This window comes from Carya illinoinensis, chromosome 6 (assembly GCF_018687715.1).
Source record: "Carya illinoinensis cultivar Pawnee chromosome 6, C.illinoinensisPawnee_v1, whole genome shotgun sequence".
In the NCBI taxonomy this organism is placed as follows: Eukaryota; Viridiplantae; Streptophyta; class Magnoliopsida; order Fagales; family Juglandaceae; genus Carya; species Carya illinoinensis.
This window is the reverse complement of record NC_056757.1, coordinates 25,658,178-25,682,694: the sequence shown is the minus strand read 5'-3', so window position 1 is coordinate 25,682,694 and position 24,517 is coordinate 25,658,178. Positions and strand designations below refer to the sequence as shown.

Genomic DNA, 24,517 nt, shown 5'->3' with positions numbered 1-24,517 from the left:
CAAGTCTGTTAGCTCACATTCAAATAAGGCTTCTCTGAACCTTTCCATCTGCCAGAAAGGCCTCAGCGCTGCACCTTCTTTCTCCTTGTTGCACAGTATCTCGTTAAAGTCACCCATGCATAACCACGGGCACGAGTTAGGAGGTTTCAGTAGTTTGAGGAGCTCCCAGCTCTCTCTCCTTCTTTCCACCGCTGGGTTGCCATAGAAGCTGGTAACAACACACGATGGGACTCCCTCTTCCAGTGCGTCCATAGTGATGGAGATATGATTATTAGAATAAGAACTCAATTCTGCTAGAGCGTCCTGCCTCCACAACATGGCAATCCCTCCGCTTCTTCCAATACTATCTACTACAAAGCTGCGTTCGAAACCCAATTTATCCCTGACCTTTTCCACCTTATCCCTTCTACATTTTGTTTCGGACAAAAACACCACCCTTGGAGCCTTCTCCTTCACCATGAGGCGAAGTGCTCGAACTGTTCGGGGGTTTCCAAGCCCCCGACAGTTCCATGCTAAGCAGATCATGCGCGCTGGCAGGGCTGCCCTGCAGCCTCTGCCCTTGGTTCTTCCACGCGTTCTGCATGTTTCCTTTTGGGTCTCTTGTGATCTTCCTTGCACTCCAAATCTGTCCCTAAGAGTGCCTGTCTCTTGACACCCTGATGATTCACCGTCGATCGAGTTGTCTGGGAAGACTCAGCTGATGATTTAATGCGTGCCCTTCTTTTCCAGGTTGCTCTTTGCCTAGTGTCTGCCAGCTCCTTTATTTGCTGGTTTAGGAAGTTGTCCAGCGATTTGATTTGGTTAGCCAGTGAGCTGTCTTGGGGTACTGGAGCCTCGACTGCACCCCTTATCCATTTCTCGTAAGTGCCTTTTTGAGCCCTTCCTTGTACCGGTTGACCTTCCTTAATTGACTTGTTTTCATCAACTAAAAAGGGAATGTCTGTAGTCCCTTTTTCCTCCTGCTAGCCCCAAACGTTGGTAGGATACTGCATTTCCCAGTGGTCCCCCACTTTGCCTTGTGCCTCTTCTGACATGACCTTATCGGGACTCTCACCCTCCCCTGTGCTCTGCGCCTTCACCTGGGGTGGCCTGAAGGTTGTCCATCCCGGCCGCTCGACCTGGTGTTCCTGTGGAGGTGAGTGGTTCATATTGCCCCCGTATCGTTGATTTCCAGCGTTTTCTGGCCTTTTTGTGGTAGTCCTCAGCCAGGGCCTATATTGGTGACCCGATTCTTTCTTGTTGGACCTTCCTGTTCCATTGCACTACCTTGTATGTTTGATAGCACCACACTCGTAACAGAACATTGGTAACCTCTTGTACTTAAATGGGATCCAGTGGTTCTCCCCTTCGATCTCCAGGAACCTTCCTCGGATAAGTGGCTTTGAAATGTTTACTTCCACTCTTGCTCTCAACGAGCTACCCCATCCGCAACCTGTTTCATCCGTTTCGACCTCCATCACCTTTTCCATCCCGGAGAAAAGCTGTTTCCCGATATCTCTGGTCATGCATGCCATAGGCATTTCGTGTGCCTGGACCCAGAACAGCTCCGTGGAGAACACTACGTCCCACAAGGACGATTTCCCGTCAACCTCCTGCAGACACACGAGGTTCCTATCGAAGGACCACGATCGCCCACGAAGGACCTTCTCCTTATCTCTTTCTTGCTGAAACTCAACCAGCATCTTGTTATCCCCTAACTCCTTAAACTGAATCCACCCGTCCGATTTCCAGACCTTCGACATAGTTGTTTTGAAGGCTTGCTTGTTAACTACCCTATCAGCATTAACTTGGATGAGTAGGCATCTCTTCCCTTTCGCAACAAGTGGTTCCAGTATCTCGCTCTCTACTTTCATTGTGTCATTCTCCTGCTCTGTAAGGGTAAGGCCTTCCCATTGCCGCTGCAGCGCCTCCTCCATCCTCTCCTTTTCCATGCCTCCCGTCAACTTTGCTCCTGCTATCAGGGCAAAGACTCACCTCCCTCCTAGGATGAGAGACCACTCACCTCCCTCCTAGGATGAGAGACTCTCTCTTATGAAGGTATGTATTTACTTATGTTTTTAATTTCAATTTTGTATTGTGGATATATTTTGATTTTGTGGTTTTCAAAAGTTAGGTTTTTCATAAGGTTGACAGAAAATAAGAAATTTTCTTTGATGGATTATTGATTTTTCTTGACACTGAAAAGGTTGATACAAAATCAAATAAATGAGAAACAGCTTACCAGTATCCCATTCACGAAACGTGCAAGAATACTTTGTACAATTGCGTATGCAGCCAGATCTAGTTCATTAACATGGCCAACAAAAAGCTGTTTCGCCACATACATTCCAAAGTCAACTGGTTCATTGAATCAATGCTTTTAGTTTGTTTTTCTTGTTTTGGAAGCATGGACTTTGATACCAATTATGTCCCAAGACACCATCCATGACCCAAACTCTAGGCTCAGTTGATGCCCTGTCCATTTTCACTACCATTAATTAGAAGCCCTTTCTGAATTAATCCACCAAGTTATAAATAAAATATAAGCACTCATTTGGTTTTCTGTCATATATACTTTCAATAAGCACTCATTTGTGAAGCGACTTGAAAAAAAAATATACATGCATCTAGTTGCTAGTTGAAGTTTCAGCTTGATAGTTATTTACTTGTTATCTTCACTAATAAATGCATTATTTTGATGTTGATTAGAATCGCTATTGGTGATCTGTATAACTTGGTCTATTCAGTTGAATGGTTGTTGGTGGTGCTTAAAACAATCTATACTTGTTTGGAGCTGCAAAAAAGAATCTTTTCTTTAATCTTCTATATGCTGAAGGCAATAGCTCAATGTTGCAGTTATGATGAGGATGCGCAACATATATCAATGGATGTACCAATAAGAAGTGATTTGATTCAAGTTTGAAGCACTATATGAACAAGGGAAGGTAAAAGAGAATTAGGATTGGGGCCACTAGAGATGACATCGTGATCTGTAATGTTAAGGAAGATATGACCATTTTTTAGGAAGCTGCCAATAAGCTATTGGTTTACCAGAGTTTTTGGTAAGTTTAGATTATTAGAGGAGTTTTGGTTCTTCTTCCATTTATGTCCTAACTTTTTGGAAGTTGTTTGATGTATCATCATTCGAGTAGTTCTTATGTTGTAATTTAGGAAATAGGTGTGATCTTTTGACATGTTTCTTTTCTCATATTGTTGTGAACTGTAACTTACAAAAATAATTGTTATAATTACGAACTTTGAGGCGAATGAAGAAATTTTTTGTCCTAGTGGGATGGACTTTTTCTTTGCCAAATTTGAATGCTCCTTTACTTGTGTTTTGACCCCAAGAACAAGATCCGACCTTGGACATTTTGGATAAAAGTTAAATCTTGTTGTCATTGTCGCTCGTCTTCCACATTGCTCCAAACAAAAGTTATCCAAAAAGCAGAAAATTTTGTACACAAGCTAACAACATGGAAAAAGTTGTGTCGACATAGTGATTCTTCTTTTTCCCTTTTGCACTGATAATTGTTAGTTTGCAAACTGTCTATGGTCTTATGCAAAAATCAACGATTGGGTTTCTTCACAAATTAATTATGTCTCTAGCTATATACAGTCTCATGCAAAAAGTCGATAAGTAAATTATAATTTATTAACATAAAAAAAGTATCTAACATCAGTACAATATACCTCTATCTAACATCAGTATAATATTCCTGAAACAGATTTTCCCCTTGTACATTGACTTATAGCGATGGTTGTGTCCCAGACAAGCTATCAAGTTGGGTTCCATCCACCCCAAATTGCATCTGTGAACATAATATAATAGTTAAAAACTCATTCCCATGTAACAAAATCAATCAGTTTAGAGAGAGTGACGAAGTTAAACAAAAATCATCACACTTTCTTGAGTCTCAATCTCTGCAAAGCCAAACTAGGTTCCACTAAGATCCAACACTTTGGTAGTACTTTGGGGCAGCTAAAAAAAAATAAAAGGTAGATCAATTCAAAGGATGAAATAAGCAAGTCAAACACCATGAGATCTCTTACAAGAAACACAAGGGTATGTAATATCTCAACAGCTCAAAACTTATCTTTATTGAGAGGTATGCAATATATTCTAACCTTCATTTTAATAATCTCTTGCTTTTAGATCTTTGTATAAAAAGTATATATATATATATACACATCTCTCTCTCTCTCTCTCTCTCTCTCTCTCTCTCTCTCTCTCTCTCTCTCTCTCTCTCTCTCTCTCTCTCTCTCTCTCTCTCTCTCAACACATCCACCAAGAAAATTATGATCTAGAAAATCTGGGTGGGTTCCCCGATAGCATTATCAAAAATGTCAACCCAAGCACATTCAAGCCAACAGTAATCTCTTCTGAACTGAAAGAAATAACAACACTTTGTTATTCTCAAATAGCTTTGGTGTATATGTACCCTGCATGTGAAGGAAGATATTGTACTGCCGGAATAGACTTTTTGGAAAATATATATTCACAAAGAGAGGTGAGAATCTAGTGGGATCTAAATTATTTCTCTACTATGATATTTCCTTCACCTATGCAATCTTTATATATCTGTTACGCACGAGGCAATTGAAGGACTTCAAGGAGTAACTATCAAGGACTTCTCAGTATGGCAAGAAAATAAATTAATTTTGATGGATCAGCTATCACATAATTATTAAGAGATTAATTTTTCCATAAACTTTTTGGCATGATCTCCTAATTTTTTATGGACAACAGAAAGGAATTTCTCGATTTGACAGTGTCTTATGATTAGTCTAATTACCAAATGTTTTCAAGAAAGTTCCTTTACATCATTATATGTTCTTTAATTCAATCAAAGAGTAATGTGATATAAATTGATGGAATTGTTATTTGCTTTACAAAAGCAACATTCTGCAGCAAGTATACCCATTTTGACTGGCCAAAAATATGGTAAAAGATCCAGTAGACCAGTAGTACCTGTAGCTATAATTTTTTTTCTCCACAAAAAAGTGTGCAAGGAAAATGAGTGATCTACTTGGTTTGCATACTAATTAGCATGAGCAATGGTTCATCGAGGGTCAAATTGCAGGGTGAGTACTTCTAGGATTCAACTGGGTTCTTTAACATTAGCAAGTAAAGTTCATGAATGATCACTACAGGTTGACGTTCGTGACTCTAAAGGTAAGGGAATGTTTGAATTCTCATCCTTATTTATTAGAACATTGTCATGATTATGAAGAAATTACAATTAATCAATCGAAAAACTACATATGTATATGCAGGGTGCATGTCACACTGCTCTAGAATACAAGCAACCTAGTTTGCCTTGCCATGGTCATAGCTTTGCAGTGGTTCATGTCGAAACTGATTCCAAACATTTTGATAAGAAGAAACCCAGAACATAAAATATCAGGCATTAGAATAAATGGCTCAAAAACTTACTGTTGGCAGATCCATTAGGGAGGCAGAGTGATGACTGTGAGATAGAAGCTATCCAAATGGAGACCCCGTGAAGGGGGCGGCATCAATCTAAGAGATTGAAATCTAGAGAATGAGATACAAATTGTTGACAAAGGCTTGCGAGAAAGGGAGACCGACGGAGACAACTATGAGAGGCTTATTTACGTGGTGGTCACGGAGGAGATCCGCCAATCTGCAGCGGAGATGAAAATGGAGAAAATAGAGCTACACCTGGGACCTTAGTTGAGGAGGAGCAAGAGAGGAGAAGCCACCTGAGATACCTGTGGAGGAGAAGCCACCTATGGAGGAGTAGAAGCCATGGAGGGGAGACGGAGGGAAGATATGAAAATGGAAGACCTTTCTTTCTTCTTCATATTTAACATGGAAAACTCTTCTTGTAGGCGCTTAGCGTACCAAATCAACCAGAGGAAGTGGTCGCGCAGAGGAGGTGGTGCGGATGAGTTGGTCGCATGGAGGAGCTGAGGAACTAGTTGCTTGGAGGAGTTGAGGGACTGGTCACGCGGAGTAGGTTGAAGACGAGCTGGGAGGGAAAAATGACAGAAAGAAGCGTGTGGAAAAGATTTCATTTGACTTTTTTGTTTTTTAATAATATTTCCGCTGCTACGTCATCAATGGTGCGCATTTTCGTCCACGGGTTGCTTGCATATAGAAGAACTCTATGGAATAACATTTTTCTTTTGATAATCACCATAGTTGATTGAGCTCTTGAAGTTGAGTAAGATAAGTAGATACGATTGTACTTTTATGGTTTCAAGTTTCAACTTCTAAATGAAATGTACTCTCAAAATGTTTAAGTTATAATATGCCGTTATTAGACTAATTTCTTCAAAATCCACTTCTATGTCCCTTGTATGATACGAATTGAACTTTTATTCGCATGTTATGTTTCATGCAATCATTATGTTTATGATATGAGCATGCTATGCTATGCTATGAGAATAAAAAGAATGAAAAAGAAAGATGATATATGAATGCCCGAAGTACCGTTCTAAAAGATTTTTGGCCATAGGAACAGAATGAATATGCCAAGGTCCATGACTTCATGGAGATTAGTCCATGAAAAGACAACTATCTGATATGGTCCATGGAAACTAGTACATTCGAGTGCACGGCCATTTATTAAGGTTGTCAATACTTAGGCATAGCTATGGAGTTGGAACTTGGAATCCTTGTGAACATTCACAAACAAAGCATGTGTTCACAGTACAGGCCACCCAAGCCATTTAATGAAAAATGTTCTGACATTGTATAAAATGTTTTTAAAGATAAAGGGTGGATACCCTAGAAACCCAATTAATGAATTGCCACTTCTTTTATGAGTTTTTTTTAATGGTGAATTTACCCTTCGATCTTTTATTTTTATTTTTTCATCTAACATCCTATGATCCTATCTGTGGGAAAAAAATAGTACACTTCTAACAAGAGCCAAGGAAACATTTTCAAACTGAAATATAGCATGCTTCGGACGGTAAAAGGGGGACAATTTTGTACCAAGAATGAAAGAAGCATTCAAATTTGTCTAAAGATCCCTCCACTTGCAGGCATTTATATATTAAGAAGATCAAATATAAGTCAAACAGATCAATACCATATCATTTACATAGATCGCTAGGATTATGTGGAACAAATAAATACAAGCTATTCTTCTTTCCGTACCTAGTTCCTCACAATCTAGTAGCTTTATGTCAGAACATACTCTCTTCAACTATTGACAAGTCTCTGCTCTTTGCCCAAGCCTGCTAAATCATTAGATATAAAACCAAAATTTAGTATCATAATCAAACTGTGCATCTCACTCACTAGCACTTTTTCTGAATAACGCAATCATCAGATGCAACTTTGTTTTCTACCAGGAAATCGATGTGAGTGCATCCTTTAACATGTTTGCATCATATGCTTTTCGTGTTTATGTGGAGGTTCAAACTCCCGAAATAAACTTTTACCATGAAACTTTCCTCTTTTCTTAAGCTTGTTGCGGAAGCTTCTTTTCCTGCTAAATGCTGTCTCCTGCAAAAAAACAAACTGGTCACTATTCAAAAGGTTCAATAATTGGCAACAAAATTATCGGGAGCCATATTGGAATTTTTTATCATCATTAGGATGCTAAAACTTGCGTTCATGTGTAATCAATAACCCAATCATAATTGTAACTTGCACTGTGTTCTGCATTCCCAAGCATCCGACATTACATCAAACACCATTAATGTGGATTTTTTTTTTCATTAGTAAACAAGAATTTTACCGATGAGAATGATAGGCATGGCCCATGTACACGATAAAAATAAAATTACCATTAGCAATGTCAGTTTTCTAAATTCTGGCCTAGCTGCCTAAGTGGCATCAAAACTGCCTACTAACATTTTTTTTTTAGCTTTAAAGCCGTCTATTAACAGAGTAAAATCTTCCAGCATGAACTTTCTAAGTTTCAAGAATTACCACAGGCTGACCAAGCTCCCATGCTTGACGAACTGCAGCAACAAGATCCCGGTTGGAATCAGTGTACAGGCTTGTGACAAGTCCAAATTGACCAGCTCTAGCAGTGCGACCAACCCTATGCAGGAAATCTACAGCAGAAGTAGAAAAGTCTGCCTGGAATATATAAATTATTTCAAGAGTTAAGTCTCAGACATCAATAAATTCAGTTGGAAAAAAATTTGAACAAAATAAAAACAATTTGAAGCAAGCATGCTGATTATAATGGTACATGAGGTCACCAGTAGGGTCCCTTACTGATGCCTATGATCATCTCACTATAAACAGTAAGGCTTTTCATGGTTTGCTTTGACTGAAAAGTGGAAGTGGTATTTTTTTTCCTTTTTGGTTTCTCTTTTACAGCTTATGGTTAACGGCCAACCACTTACACTAACACGCCATCCTATACCCATTTTGCAACGTGAACTCTAAACTACCAATTTTTGCCATTGGCATCCAGAAGTTATGCTCCAGTAGCAATGTGCACCCTCCACTAAAATCTAACTATTAAGTTTATCCGACATGACCTATTCCTAATCCATCTTAATGGTTAGATCTTAATCTGAGGGTGCGCATTGACATTGTAACTAAAAGGTTTAAATTGGGGTTTCAACTGGTTAAAAGTCATATTGCAAAAGGATCAATACTTTGGTGGAGTAAGTAAAGTTCCCCAGTTAAAGTATTCGTAGCTGCTTATTCTTACTCGCTACAGAGAACTTTTGATGTTTATCATTTCCATCTTTTCATTTACCAGATCCATGAAGCAAGAGTACAAAGGGGAAGAACCTGAATAACATGTGACACGTTTGGTATGTCAACACCACGTGCAGCAGCATCAGTGCACACAAGAATGCCACCTTTTCCTTGGAAATCAGCTAATGTCTGAGTACGCTCCTCCAAGGAAAAATCCTTATGGTAACGGTAACACTCAATCCCAGCTTTCAGCAATACATTTGCCACTGCTTCAACGGCCTCAACAGTGTTTGCAAAGACCATGGTTCGGCATTCACCATCTTTAGATTTGACGGCCTTTATGAGCTCATCCACCTGAGTCTCAAGTGTAACTTGAATCCACCTCTGCTTCAATCTAAATGGAAGTGAATCAATGATCAACCACTCGCTCAGATGCATCATAACATAAGAGGGTTGATTTGCAGTTAAATTGCAGAAAGCATATTAATGAAGGATGCTATTTTATACAGCATACATGTTTGAGCATTTGTGTATATATTCTGAGTTCATATCACAAAGCCCATAATCATATCTTAACATCAACAAGAGGAAATGGTAGGTAATTTTTATCTCTCAGGCTAAATGTCTCTGTGCAGCATCAGTACCAACAAAGAAAATTAAAGACAGCTAGCTACCTATATAAATCTTAATAGATAATTAGGACATGCCAGCTGGGTAGAAACTGAAATTATGTGTGTGCGGAGTCGCAGGTTTTTTCGCCTGAAATTATTCTCAGGTTCTAAATGTCATGTCCCAAACCCAAACGTACAAGACAAGCATGTGACAGTGGCAAAACACGTATAGCCTTCAATCCCTCCGCCCACCCAAAAAACATGCAAGGCCTCACCAAAGATTGAACATTGAGGATTGGCACTGCAGTAAGCTGCTATTAAAGCAAATTTCCAATGGGTTGGCCTAAGGGTATCTTCAAGTAGAGGAAATAACAAATTTGACCCACAAAGTGCAGGATAGATGAAGTACTTATTTATATCCCATCCATCCCTCCAAACTCTACTATCCAATATTTCCATATTTTACACATAAGAAACTATGATGCTCATGTATACAATACTTCAATTCTTTTTTTTATATAAGTAGGACTTCAATTTACCAAGCTAGAGATAAAAATGTAAATTACCATTCCACAATGGTCCAAAATGTGTTGTCCATGTTTTTTTCTATGGCAACAGAAGGTTATGGAGGAACCCCTAGACATGATGCCACAGAAGGGTTCTGGATGCCACAAGGCTACAATGCCTCTAGTCATCCATGGTTGTGCCCAGATCGATCAATATGTGAGTGTGTGTCTGTGTGTAATGTATGTGTGTATACATGTACATACACATCTGCAATAGTTCGCTAGCTATGTACTAGCATTTATTTATTTAAAATGAAACACACACTATAAGGCTTCTAGTAGATGACTACCAAAGGAAGAAAGAATAACACTAGGGATAATAACTGGCAACCAGAAAATGATGCCGCACCTGGGGTTGTGACAATGAAGATAGTTTCCACTAACCCAGTTGGCATTTGGAAACATATGTTTCAACACTGCCCCAGCAGTTTTCTTTCCATTCACTGGAAGGGTGGCTGCAACAAAAATGTACTGTTTACTGCGCTCATAATATTTCCTCACTCTCCTCCAGTCTTTTCTTTTATTTGAACCATTTTCAACATCCTCTACTGAGTTGTCAACATCAGCATCCTCTACCACGTTATCAACATCGACATCCCCTACTACATTGTCAACATCAACATCCTCAGAATCATCTTCCCCTTCTGATATGATTTCGGTTTTTAGATCTTTCGTATCATCTAAATTGAAATTTGATAAGGATTCAGATTCCAGTTCCATTGGCCACTCAGATACAGATTTGTTTGACCTAGACAATAGCTTTTCGTCGAAGCGGAGCATGTTTATCAGACGAATAACTTTATTCTGGAAGCCCCCACAGAGAAGCATGTCTGCTTCATCAAACACCTGCCAGTTATAGTAAATAGATATATCAGTTGGAGTTAGATTTGCAATTATTAAGGTCCGCAACATAGTAATCCATAGTTTTGTGTACAAACATATACCACAAATTTTACACGACGCAGAAACTCCAGCCGACGGGGTTTGTCTGGGTCAATATTATTCAGAAGAGCAGCTGGGGTGGACACAATAATGTCAGGCGCATTTACTGGCCATCCCTGCAGTCAAAATTTCTTAGCGAGAACCCAGGAGCTTATAATATCTTGAAAAGGCCCTTTATTACACAAGTTTTACAAAAAATTTGCAATTAAAGTACCTGTCGACCACAGACAGTTGCAACTTTGAGGAGTGGTTCACCATCATCACCACAAAGACAATTAGCCATTCGAACCACTTGCTCACAAAGCAGCACATTGGGGCAAAGAACAAGACAAAGTCTTCGAGATTGAGCAAAATCATGATCAGAAACTGTATTTGCAAAATCATCACATGCAGTGCGCAACCTATCCATTAGGGGAGTCAAATATCCATATGTTTTACCACTACCAGTCTCTGCAGCCAGAACCACATCCTTTTCTGAAAGTATAGCTGGTACGCAAGCAGCCTAATTTCAGGTCAAGATATCTCAATGACCATCAATAAACTCATAACGGTGCATGCACAATATGGTTCATACACATGAGATTTTTTTATAAGAATAAATTTTATTAAAAAGCACAACAAGAGTAACTCAAAAGTCTTATGGCAATTTTTTTACAAGTATGAAAAAATACAACTCAGAAGTCGCTACTCTCAAAAGGACCAACCACCTGAATCACTGTACTAAACCCTCTCTTGACTCAATGGAGTAGTGGACCATTTTCTATTGCAATCTGACAATTACTGCTTAACACTATACAAACACCAAAGGGACCTTAGTATGCCAAATGCTTTTCAAGGGAAATGAGTTGTTATCATCAGGAATAAAGATCCTAAAGAAAGAATGATTGGTGAACAAGCCTTTCTTTGAAGGGGCCCAAAGAAGCTTGTCTTCCCCTCATCTCCTCAAAAGTGGCAGAATATAACAGATTAAAATAATGCACTAAAGACAACTATTTACCAGTCGTGAGCTGCTCAAGTAAAGGTTACATCCCACTAAGGAAAAACACTTAGATATCTCCAAATGATCTGCCAATTCTTAGCACAATTAGCACTGTGCACTTTCGAAGAAGCTTCCTTGAGACCTTTTTCTCCATGCTACAAATTATGCCAATATCTAATTCTGAAGCCATCTCTTACCTCAAATCTAGTAGAACAAAGACTTCCCCAACCTTTTCTTAGGTTTTTCCATAATCATAAGATTTACGGAGAGAAATCGGAAAGGATCTTTTTTCCCCGTAAGACAAAGAAAAACCCCAACTTTGATGTATTATTCTTTACTTCAAATCTCATGGCAAGAGAATCGATGGAGAGCATTAATATTTCTACGATAGATTGAAAAAAATGGTAGATAATGATATCAGCCTATGTATTCCTAGTGATAAATCCGTTACACGGCAGACCACCAACACACACATAGCACGGCAATAGCATATTCTAGAATGGGTACTGCAGGGTGCATTGTGATGGTTATTCTCTACTGTGATTTGTAACCAACAAATATTCCTTGATTCTACTAATGTCTATACATAGACATTGTTCCTATAATGAAAAGCAGAGAAGTTTTCTTTCAATTTTTTCTTCTTACTTCTCTCAAAAAAAAAGTTTTCTTTCAATTTCCTTTATCTCAACATGGTATCAAGAGCCCTCTGACTCACACGTCCCTAATCCCTCATCTTCCTCCTCCTCCCCTTCTTCGGTGCCTTCCATCACACCTTCCTTCACATTGTTACCACTAAGCTCGCTACCGAGAATTATCTTCTCTGGAAAGTTCAAACCTCAACTTACCTAAGGGGTCAAGACCTCTTCTGCTATGTTGATGGCTCCTTCCCCTGCCCACCTGAATTCCTCCTTGAGGCCTCCACTCAAACACCTAAACCAAACCCAGACTTCTCATCATGGAGACATACTGATCAAATGGTCTTAAGTGTACTATTCTCCTCTCTCTCAAAGTCCATTTTAGGCCATGTCCTTTCTTCTACTACAGCCCGAGAACTATGGTCATCCTTGGCATCCATGTTCTCTTCTCATTCACAAGCAAAAGAGTTTCAGGTTTGTTTCCAACTCACCAATCTTTCTTGTGGTGAACAAACCATCTCTGAATACTTTGGCAAAGTTCGTTTATTGGCTGATTCTCTACTACAACTGGAAATGCTCTCTCCAATAAGGAATTTGTGTCCTATCTATTAAATGGCTTAGGACCCTCTTATAAATCCTTCATCACTTCCATCACAACCCAAGCTGACCATTGACTACCCATGAGCCCTATCAACTCCTACTAATACAAGAAAATCTCCTTTCCCTCAACTCCTCCCTTTGATTTCTTTGCCAATTTTAGCTCATCCACTGGTTCTCGAGGCCGTCCTTTTCAGAGAGCTGGGAGACAAGGTCGTGGCCGAGGAAGACATTCCTCCAATGGTCATGGTGGACGTACTACTACCTTCAACAACCCATCACAGCGGCCAACTTGCCAAGTGTGCAACAAATTTGGGCATATGGCTCTCCAATGCCGCCACAGCTTCAATCATTCCTATCAGTTTGAATCTCCAAGAAATTTTTTCTGCTAATTTCATTGCTCCTAGCTCTATCTCAGATAATGTCTGGTACCCCAACTCTGGAGCAACACACCACATCACGAATGAACTGATCAACTTGAATCTCTCATCGGAACAATACAATGGTGATGACACTATTCGGATGGGGGATGGCTCAGGTCTTCCAATCCAAAACTTTGGTGACCTCTACCTCCTCCACCTTTCTTCTTCAAAATCTTCTTCACGTTCCCTCTATCACTAAGAATCTTGTATCTGTACTTCGTTTTTGCATTGACAATCACTGCTTTTTCGAGTTCTATTCATCTCATTTCTCTTTCAAGGATTCGTAGACGAAGCAAACGCTCCTCACCGGGCCAACCTGTGATGGTCTCTATGTTTTTCCCTCAACCAGTTCTCCTCCTCCTTCCACCTATGTCAGCAAGAAAGCTTCTTTACAACAATGGCATTGCAGAATGGGGCATCCCTCCTTAGCCCTAGTCAAACGAGTCTTACACAACAACTACTTGTCTTTTTGTTCCTCATAAGCTCGGTTCAAATGCCCAACCTGCCCTCTCGCAAAATTACATCAGCTTTCTTTTTCTTCTAGTCGGGCTGTTTATCACATGCCCTTAGAATTAGTATGTTCGGACCTTTGGGGTCCATCTCCCTATGTATCTCATATGGGTTACAAATACTATGTTTCTTTTGTGGACCACTATACCAAATTTACTTAGTTTTTTCCTATTAAACTTAAATCTAATGTTAGTCACATATCTTCTCGCTTTTTACCATTTGTTGAACGAGCGTCCAACACCAAGTTACTAACTCTACAAACTGATGGAGGTGGTGAATTCAAACCCATCACCTCCATGTGCCAAAAACTTGGAATTCAACATCATCTCTCATGTCCCCACATTCATCAACAAAACGGGCTTGTGGAAAGAAAACACCGTCATGTCGTTGAAACCGGGCTTGCACTTTTGGCCCAAGCTTCTCTCCCTTTTACATATTAGGCCGTGAATTTGACACTGCAGTTTATCTAATAAATAGACTCCCATCTCCATCATTAAACCATAAATCTCCGTTTTCAATGATTTACAACCATGCACCTGATTATAATTTTTTGAAAACCTTTGGTTGCCAATGTTGGCCTAATCTACGCCCATATCTCTCAAATAAATTCAACTTTCGGTCCACTCCTTGCTTATTTCTAGGGTATAGCAATTCACATAAGGGGTACAAGTGTTTGGACCTTGCCACAAACAGACTCTTTATATCTCATGTCCTATTTGATGAAAATTTATTCCCTCTTGCTCAGTCACAGCCCGCTAATCCTTCTCCATCCATTCCTTCCACTCAAGCGTCATTACCTCTTCTTTCCACTTCAGTTCTAGGCCCATTTCCCACCTCTTCTTCAAATGGCCCAGTTAACTCACATTCTACTTCCTCTCTTCCTAGCTCCTGTCCAAGTCCACTCCAACAAATATCTTCAACATCTTCTTCTTCTACTTTCTGATCCTCTCAAACATCAAACACCTCGTCTGCTTCTAATCCCATCACCTCCAACCCATCACTCTCACCACCGATTCTAGTCCCTCCTAGATCTCCCGTTATAACCTGTGCCCAAACCAATTCTTCTCAACCTAAACTCTTCACTGATGGTATTGTGCCCTACCCAACTCGTTAGTGTCTCACCACCACTATTGAAGTTCCTTATGAGCCTTCAAGCCACTCAGTAGCATTCAACTTTCCAGAATGGTGTGCAGCCATGGCCCAAGAATTTGCTGCTCTCACTCACAATCGAACCTAGACTCTCGTGCCACCTGTACCCTCCTCCAACATCCTTGGTTGCCGATGGGTATTTTGCACCAAGACAAATGCAGATGGCTCCTTTGAAAGAAGAAAGGCAAGATTAGTTGCCAAAGGCTTTCACCAATAGCCTGGACTTGATTACCACGGGACTTTCAGTCCCATGGTTAAACCTTCAACAATTCGACTCATCCTCTCTATTGTTGTCTCTTGGGGTTGGCCATTGCACCAGTTAGATATTGAAAATGCATTTTTGCATGGTACTCTCACTGATGATGTTTTTATGCAGCAGCCTCAGGGCTTTGTGGACCCAGCTCATCCCTCCTATGTGTGCAAGCTTAACAAGGCAATCTATGGTCTTAAGCAAGCACCGGGAGCGTGGTTTGATCAACTCAGCTCATGGCTACTTGAGTATGGATTTCTTGCCTCCAAAGCTGATCCTTTACTCTTTATACTTAGTCATGGTGATATTAGAATTTTTTCTGCTTATCTATGTTGATGACATAGTAATAACTGCCTCTAAATCCTCTGTTATTAACACATTGATCCATGACATGAGTGTTGGTTTTCCTGTTCAGGATCTTGGCAGCTTGTCTTTTTTTCTCGGCCTTGAAATAGATCATAGCCTCTTCACTCAAGCTCTCAAAATATGACTCACTTGACTTTGATGATCCCGCCTTTTATCGCAATTTGGTTGGAGGCCTTCAATACCTCTCCTTAACCCGACCTAATATCTCCTTTGTGGTGAATAAACTTTGTCAATTCATGAACTCACCAAAATCTACTTATTGGAGTGCACTGAAAAAAGTACTCAGATATCTCAAGGGTACCATTAACCATAGCTTATTCTTTGCATCTCAATCCAATTCTGTTCTTCAAGCTTATTCATATGCGGATTTGGGTGATTGTCCAGATGATTGACGATCAACCGGAGGCTTTTGTATATTTCTTGGCAAGCATCTCATATCATGGAGTTCCAAGAAACAGAAAACAGTAGCAAGGTCATCAACTGAAGCTAAATACAAGTCCTTACATCCTCAGCAGCTGAACTCATATGGATGCAAACACTTCCTCAAGAACTTGGTCTGTTTTTGCATCAAGCACCAACACTTTGGTGTGACAATCTTTGCGCAACATATCTATGTGCTAATCCTGTTTATCACTCCAAAACCAAACACATGGATATAGACTACCATTTCGTCAGGGATTGTGTTGCTGCCAATTCTCTTAGAATTTCCTTTTGCAGCTCCAAGGACCAAATTGCCAATGTACTCACAAAACCACTGGTAGCAGAGAAATTCAGTCACTTCAGATCAAGTCTCAATGTGGTTGACACCCCCTTGGACTCGAGGGGGCGTATTAGCCTAAGTACTCCTAGTGATAAATCTGTTACACGGCAGACCACCAACACACACACAGCACAGAAATAGCATATTCTAGAATAGGTACTGCAGAGTACATTGTGATGGTTATTGTCTACTGTGATCTGTAACCAACAAATATTCCTTGATTCTTTTGTATTGTCTATATATAGACACTGTTTCTATAATGAAAAGCAGAGAATTTTTCTTTCAATTTCCTTTAACTCAACAAATGGCAAGGGGGATACCTGAACCAAAGATGGCCTGTCGATGCCGGCAGTATAGAGAGCCCGAGAAAGCTTTTCGGAAATGCCAAGGGACGTCCATGAAACGTCCTCGTCCGCGAAAAATGTATCACTGCCCTTTCTCTGTGAAACGACGGCGGCTGCAGTTGCAAAAGCCCTTGTTCGTCCACAGCGCAGTTCTTTCAGCGAAAAATGCAAAGGAGAAGAGGAAGGGCATGAAACATTAGAGCGAAATGAGAAAGAGCGTTTGAATTGGGAAAGGAATTTGGGCGGAGATGACAGCTCGTAGAAATGAAAAAATGAAGCTGAGCGATATAGAAGCATTGGTTTTCTTCAGTGGTGCGGTGCGGGTGGGATTGGAGGTGGAAAACGACTACTTTCTGGTGGGTTCCAATTGTCGAATGGTGCGCGGGGTTTAGGAGACGAAAGCAGAGGAAAGGGTCGGGGGTTTAGGGTTTAAGGCTTCCCAACAAGCGAGAAGATAAAACGTTATTGGACGAATGCCAGTGGACTATAGAGGCGACGATAAGTTGTCTTAAAAGATGTTACGGGAAATGACTGAGGATAACAAAAAATAAAATAAAGAAAAGTATTTTAATTTTACCTTTCATTTGAGATTAATTTTTTCAAATCATCAAAAGTTACACCCAAATTTCTAATATAAGATCATATTTATTAATATTAATGATGGGAGATTAAATACAACATTACAACTTGAGATTAAATATAATATACATAACAACTTGTATCTTAAATAGGGATGAAATAATATTTTTGATAAGTCTGACATCATTTACAAAATGAGAGAGAATTTAATGACAAAGTGTAATTTTTCTTTTTTTTTTTTCATATAAATCTTCAAGATTTTTTTTTCTTTTACAAAAAAATAATAATAATAATTTGTCATCTCTATTAGCTACAACTAGGGCTGGCTCAAGGTAAAGCCACTTGAATAATGTTTTTCTGTCTTTTTAGAACATGCATAAAAATCATTGCATTAAATAAAAATTTAAATAAAACCTCATTTTAAATATTTTGCAAGGCCTCGTGATGCTAAATTTTTTATTTAATATAATGAATAGTTCATATTTTTAAATAATTTTTTCTGAAGTATTGCTAAGTTTAGGTAGAAAATTTACAATGACGTCTCATTTTAAATAATTATATTAGATATGAAATAAAATAAAAATTTAAGAGAAATTATCATCATTTATTCATCCGATAAATTTACATCCATGACTAAATATATATATATATATATAGGGATATTCACATATCAACAATTACCTCATAAATCATTTAGTGCATTTAGAGCTCTACCAATACAATATTTCTTTTGTGACTAATCCACTATTCACTACTTCTGATATTCTTTATAGACAAATATTCAAGAGACACATTATCTAAATAGAGACTCAACCGCATTGTTCATAAAAAGAGGAGATTCAATCTCTACAGACAAAACATCCAAGAGATGAACTCTATTTCATTTTTTTACTAAACAATAAGAAAAACAATTAAGAAAGCAGTATGATTGATGCGAAAAAAGATAGATTAAAAAAAAGATGGATTATAGTTTTGACCAACTACGGTAGATTTTGGAATCTGTGATGGTATATGAAGGCAATGCGTTTGTCTTTTTTCAGCCACAAAAGTTAAATCTAAAATATCTGTTGGTGGTAAGAAAAGCTGCCGAAAGAGGTGGCACATGAGAACTACACATGGTGATTTTTGCAAAACTACCACTATCCTCTGAAAGATTTGCGGCCTATGAGTTTTCTCGTGCTGGGCGTGTCTCTCGAGAAATGTCGGCAAACTCTATATCTATATTTTTTAGCCTTGAATAAAATAAAATAAACTAAGTAAAGAGAACTACCTTGATAGAAAAAGTGTGTATATGGAAAAATGAGAGAATGAGAGGGAGAAGGAGGAGGAGCGGAAATTAGATCTAAATGGTTTTTGAGAGAGAGAGAGAGAGAGAGAGAGAGAGACTTGTTGATAATGTAAAAATAAATTAATCAATTAATTTTTTTTAATAAAACCTCATTGGATTGAAAGTTTTAAAAAAAAAAAAATATATATATATATATATATATATAATGATATGTATCTCATTTGATTATAAATTTTTTTTAAAAAAAAAAAATCATCTTAAATTTTACCTTAAGTCTCAATTTGTATTAGTACACCCCTAATACAACCTCATATGCATATGAAGGATGTGTAAATAATGCACTAAAATGATGAGAATTAATCTTTACTATGCATGAAGCTGAATCTTCATTTATAACTACAAAAGAATGCATTTTTTCAATTGTGGAAAATAGAATTTTTTTTTTTTTTTTTTTTTTGCTTTTGCAGATTTACTTAATTTTTATCACTTTTCTTAAGGAAGATTAAGTTCAACATGAACACATGCAATTACGTTCTATATGCAAATGCACAAACTCTTTTGCCTCTATGGTGTATTTCTCGATTCTGACCTATATATTATTTCCAAAGTCCAACATACTGATTTAATACTAACAATAATCTCTTGGATCAGTTTATTTAGAAAGAGAACCATCCGATGTAGATAGTCTTCTCTAGGTTTTCTCTGAGAGAAAAATAGGTGGAGTTTTAGTCTCGTTGCTCTTGGAGTAAGTGAGGTATTTTCTTCCTCTTCGGTCTACTTGTGGGGTGGAGATAGGAAGAGATGGAGGATCTGGGAGAAAAATGAGAACACCTAAGTCTTACAGAAGAGGAGAATTTCATTATTGAGATTGATCCAATGAATGCGGTGTTAACAAAGGAGAAAGGAGTGAGGTGTTTGGTGGGGAAGTTGTGGGTTGAACGAAGGGTGGGGAAGGAGGTAATCAGATCTACAATAGCAAAAATATGGAAAGTGGGGAGGGGTTTTAGTTTTCAAGATATTGCGATCACCTGTTCATGATAATGTTTGAGAGTCAGGAGGATAAGATGAGAATTATGGAGGGTAGACCCTGGCTCTTCGATAATTGGCTACTGGTGTTAAAACTGTATGATGGTTTGGTTCCCCTGCAGGAGATGAAATTTGATAGGGAAGTCTTCTGGGTACAACTAAACAATCTACCATTAGTGTTGATGAATAATGAGATTGGCCTAGCAGATTGGGGGTTCACTTGGTGTCGTTCGGGATTTGGATGTTAGGGAGGATGGTACAGGCTGAAGAAGTTACCTAAGGGTGAAAATAGAACTGGCATTAATGAGATCCATTGCAAGGGGAAGAATCGTGAACTTATTAGGGAAGAAGTACTAGATTCCATTGAGATATGAAAAACTTCCCAAGATCTGCCTTAAGTGTGGGTGGATTGTACATGGGGGGATGATTTGTAGTAGGCTGGAAGTTAAGCTTGTAGACTACTATGGCGAAAAAACACAATATGGAACATGGCTTCGCGCAGATAGTGGGGCTGGGAGGAGGTATGAGAGGAGACCTGCTGAACTAGGTAGTGGATCTGCTGGATATAGTGAGGGAGGTCCACAAGATATAAAAGTAGGGAGGGAAAAGGAAACAAGCTCAAGATCTGATCACCTGCAAAGGGATGATAGTAGACAAGATGGGAGAAATCTCAGGGTGAAGATGTAAACAAAGAGGTTCTATAGGAGAAGGTGAAAGGAATGGGAAGTCTTGATTGGGGAATTCTACAAGAGTCTGAACTAGGTGTAGAGTTGATGGGGACGAAAGGGGCTGACTAGATGTTTGAAATAAGTTTTGAAAGACCTAAGGAGAGAAAGGGAAATTCAAAAGTTAATAATAAAAAGACTAGTAGCCAAAGTAGGAAGAAGAAGGGACAAAGCCCATCGAAATTAGGGGGAATTGCAGGGGCTAAAGGCCCTTTGGTAAGGGGAAAGTGGAAAAGAAGAGCCTGAAAGGCTGGGGGTCCAGTGGAAAGCCTTGTGACAATAAGCAGCAAACGCGGGCTGGACTTGGAAGATGGTGTAGGTGATGCAGAGATTCCATTGAAAAAAGGCAGACATAATGGAGGTGAATGGGAGGGTGTGGAACTCGAGTCAATGGCGGAGGCTGCTAGCTAGCCCCGCCAATTATTATGAAAATTCTGAGTTGGAACTGTCGGGGGCTTGGGAACCCCCGGACAGTTCAAGACCTTTACCTGTTGGTGAAGGATAAGAAACCCAACATAATTTTTCTCATGGAGACAAAACTATTGGCTGGAAAATTTGAAAGAATTAAAAGGAGGTTGCAGTGTTCTGGTTGTTTTGTTGTGGAACCAAGGGGAAAAAGTGGGAGGCTTGCTCTGTTATGGGGCAGGAGGTGGAATTGGAAATTCCAAACTTCTCTCAGAACCATATTAGTGCTACTATGACGTATGAAAGGAAGAGAGAGCTGTGGATTTTAATCGGATTTTATGGACATCTAGAGGCTTATAGAAGGAAGTTTACTTGGAATCTACTGTCGATGTTAAAACCAGCAAAAGAAGTGGCTTGGTGTGTAATTGGAGATTTTAACGAGATCATTTTTCAAACCGAGAAGGTAGGAGGTAGACCTAGGCTAGAGGGTCAAATGGAAGAGTTCAGACTTTGTTTAGAAGGGAATGAACTGTATGACCTGGGGTGGAAAGGACTGAAATATACTTGGAGTAATAAGCATTCGGATGAAACCTTCACTAAGGAGAGGCTTGATCGAGCTGTTGGAAACCATAAATGGATGGAGTTGTGTCACGAGAGTAAAGTGGAGATTTTAACTACAAGTCAATCAGACCATAAGCCTATTATGTTGATATTGGTAGAAGGAATAGATGCAGTGAAGGGAAGAAAGAGATGTTTTAGATTTGAGGCTAAATGGACTTTGGATGAGGATGGGAGCAGGATTGTAGAAGATGCCTGGGCAAGGAGAAATTCTGCACATCACTCTTTAGATATCGTCAATAAAAAATTAAAAATCTACAGTGGTAGTCTTGCAAGGTGGAGCTCTCAGAGAGAACGAGAGGGGGAAAGGGAATTTATTACCAAAACTAAGAGGCATAAGCGAACAAGAGATAGAGGGGCTACAAAATATCGTTGTTATCAAGTCATTACAAGAGGAATTGGGTGTTTTACTTGAGAAGGAAGACTTAAAATAGAAACAGTGAGCAAAAAGGAACTGGTACTAGTATGAAGATCGGAACACCAAATTCTTTCATGCTTGTGCTAGTCAAAGGAGAAAAAAGAATTGGATTAAGGAAATAAAAGATGCCCAAGGTCAATTGTTGACTGAACAATAGGGAGTGGAGGAGGCTTTCTTTCAGTACTTCAAGGGCATTTTCAGCTCCTCAAATCCAACAGAAGGTGCCATTGCAGATTGTGTCAGAGATGTAGAACCGAGAGTGACTAGTGCCATGAATGCTGAGTTGCTAGAGGAGTTTGATAGGGCTAAAATCGAAGCAGCTCTTAAATAGATGGACCCTCTCAAATCCCCAGGGCAGATGGTTTTGGGGCATGTTTCTACCAAGCTTACTGGAGTATTATAAGAGAGGAGGTATGCAATGCCATCATTTCCTTTTTGAATGGGAGGGGGGGATTATATTGTAGTATCAACTTTACTTATATTGCTTTAATTCCAAAAGTAGAAAGTCTTGTAGAAGTTTGTGATTTTTGCCCAATTAGCCTTTGTAACATTTTGTATAAGCTTATTTCCAAAGTGCGAGCTAACAGGTAGAAGAAAGTCCTCTCATTCATCATTTTAGCTAGTCAAAGTGCTTTTATCCCTAAAAGATTGATCACAGACAACATTATGGTTGTATATGAAACATTGCATACCATGAAAACTAGGCTAAAGGGGAGGAAGGGAAGTATGGCACTAAAGCTGGACATTTCTAAAGCTTACGACAAAATTGAATGGAGTTTTTTGGAGGCTATGATGAGGAAGCTAGGCTTTGAGGATAGGTGGATTTTTCTGGTGATGGAGTGTGTTAAAACAGTGTCCTATTTGGTTTTGGTGAATGGTCAGCCGGGGAAGGTTTTGAAACCTGAAAGAGGGATCCGTCAGGGGGATCCAATCTTTCCATACTTTTTTTTAATATGTGCCAAGGGATTGAGTTCCTTATTAGAAGCAGCAGAAAGGAAAGGGGATTTAAGGGGTGTAGCTATCTCAAGAGGAGGGATAAGAATCAATCACCTACTATTTGCGGATGATTCCATCATCTTTGGTAGAGCTAGTACCGTATAATTGAAAAGGATTCGGGGGCTGCTTAACATCTATGGAAAAGCCTCGGGACAATGACTCAATAAGAAGAAAACCACCATCTTCTTCAGCTCGAATACTCCTTGGGAAGTAAGAACTCAAATTCAGCAAGGGGCAGGAGTGGCAATTTGCAATAGCTATGAAAAATATCTTGGACTTCCTGCTGTGGTAGGGAGGTCAAGGTATTATACTTTTAGGAGTTTGAAGGAGAGGGTGTGGGCAAAAGTTAATAGTTGGAAGAATAATTTTCTTTCTCAAGCGGGAAAGGAAATCCTTCTTAAGGCAGTGGTGCAGGCGATACCAACTTATTCAATGAGTGTTTTTAGGCTACCCAGAAGACTCTGCAAAGACATATCATCAGTTATGTCCAGATTCTGGTGAGGTTACATGAAGAACGATAAGAGAATACAATGAAGAAGTTGGTTTAAGCTGGGAGATTCAAAGAAGAAAGGGGGTTGGGATTTAGGGACCTTGAAAGTTTTAATAAAGCATTACTAGCAAAGCAGTGCTGGAGAATTTTAAATAATCATTCTTCTCTGGTTGCTAGAGTTATGAAAGAGAAATATTTCAAACAAGGGAACTTAATGCAGGCTAAAATTGGCTTTGGGTCATCGATGATCTGGAAAAGCCTGTGGTATGCAATAAGTTTGATCAAGGAGTGGGTGGTTTGGAGGGTTGGGGATGGGAGTAAGGTAAAGATTTGGAAGGATTGTTGGCCGATACGAACCTCTAACCAAAGAGTTCTTTCCCCTGTGAAGATTCTGAATGAATATGCTTGTGTTCAACAGCTCATAAAGGGCAATACGTGAAAGAAGGAATTAATTGAAGAAATATTTGTTAAAGAGGAGGCAGAGGCCATTTGCAGTGTCCTGCTGAGTAGAGTGGGGGCAATAGATAAAATGGTGTGGAGTGGTTCGAAAAAAGGGGTTTTCTCAATTAAAAGTGCTTATCACTTAGAGTATTCAAGGATTAGAGCTGGAAAGGGCGAATCATCGACAATGGCTACTGATGAGAAAGGGTGGGAGTCAATTTGGAAGTTGAATATACAGGGAGTGGTGAAACAGTTCCTATGGAAGGCATGCCATGAGTTACTACCTACTAGGCTGAATTTATTCAAGAAGCACATCATTAATAATAATATGTCTGGTGTGCGAAAGGGAGGTGGAAACAACTATTCATGTTTTGTGGTGTTGTCCAGCTGCCTCAGATGTATGGGCAAAACATGACAGTCCTGTCTAGAAGTGGGCTATTACAAATATGGACTTTATGGAACTGTGGAAGAAGCTGCACCTAAGTTTGGAAGAAGAAGAGATAGATCTAGTAACCTACACCCTTAGGGGAATATGGTTGAGGAGGAATGCACTGATCTTTAAGAAGAAATTTGAAAATCCAAGAAGAGTGTTGAGTATTGCAAAACAAGGAAGAGATGAGTTTACAACAATTAAAATGCAGATTCTTAGCGGCAATTCAGATAGAAGAGAGGTTATGTGGCAAAAACCCAACCAACATGGTGAGCACAGTCAGCTGTGATGCAGCATTAAATGAAAAGGAGAAGGTGGGGATTGAGGTTATTGCCAAAAATTCAGAAAGGGAT

At 39.3% G+C, this 24,517-nt stretch overlaps 2 protein-coding genes across 12 annotated transcripts; both read right to left on the bottom strand.

Annotated features, from left to right (window-relative positions):
* Positions 1-1,262: 1,262 nt before the first annotated feature.
* Positions 1,263-1,931, bottom strand: LOC122312703. Its single transcript, XM_043127367.1, has one exon. The coding sequence runs from the start codon at positions 1,929-1,931 to the stop codon at positions 1,263-1,265; it is 669 nt and encodes a 222-aa protein (XP_042983301.1).
* A 1,576-nt stretch (positions 1,932-3,507) lies between these two features.
* Positions 3,508-17,220, bottom strand: LOC122314037 (DEAD-box ATP-dependent RNA helicase 22). Of its 11 annotated transcripts, none has more exons than XR_006243580.1 (10): positions 16,725-17,220; positions 10,951-11,238; positions 10,739-10,852; positions 10,144-10,640; positions 8,711-9,011; positions 7,889-8,041; positions 7,396-7,459; positions 7,109-7,191; positions 3,883-3,958; positions 3,508-3,788 (listed from the first exon to the last, which is right to left on the bottom strand). XR_006243580.1 is itself a non-coding variant. In XM_043129416.1 (9 exons), the coding sequence occupies exons 1-8, from the start codon at positions 17,043-17,045 to the stop codon at positions 7,154-7,156; spliced, it is 1,776 nt and encodes a 591-aa protein (XP_042985350.1). In that variant the 5' UTR covers positions 17,046-17,220; the 3' UTR covers positions 3,508-3,788; positions 7,109-7,153. The 11 variants fall into 11 exon arrangements, 7 of the variants coding, with proteins under 7 accessions (XP_042985350.1, XP_042985352.1, XP_042985348.1 ...); XR_006243581.1 differs by having other exon boundaries at positions 7,109-7,188; XR_006243579.1 differs by lacking the exon at positions 3,883-3,958 and having other exon boundaries at positions 7,303-7,459.
* Positions 17,221-24,517: the final 7,297 nt, after the last annotated feature.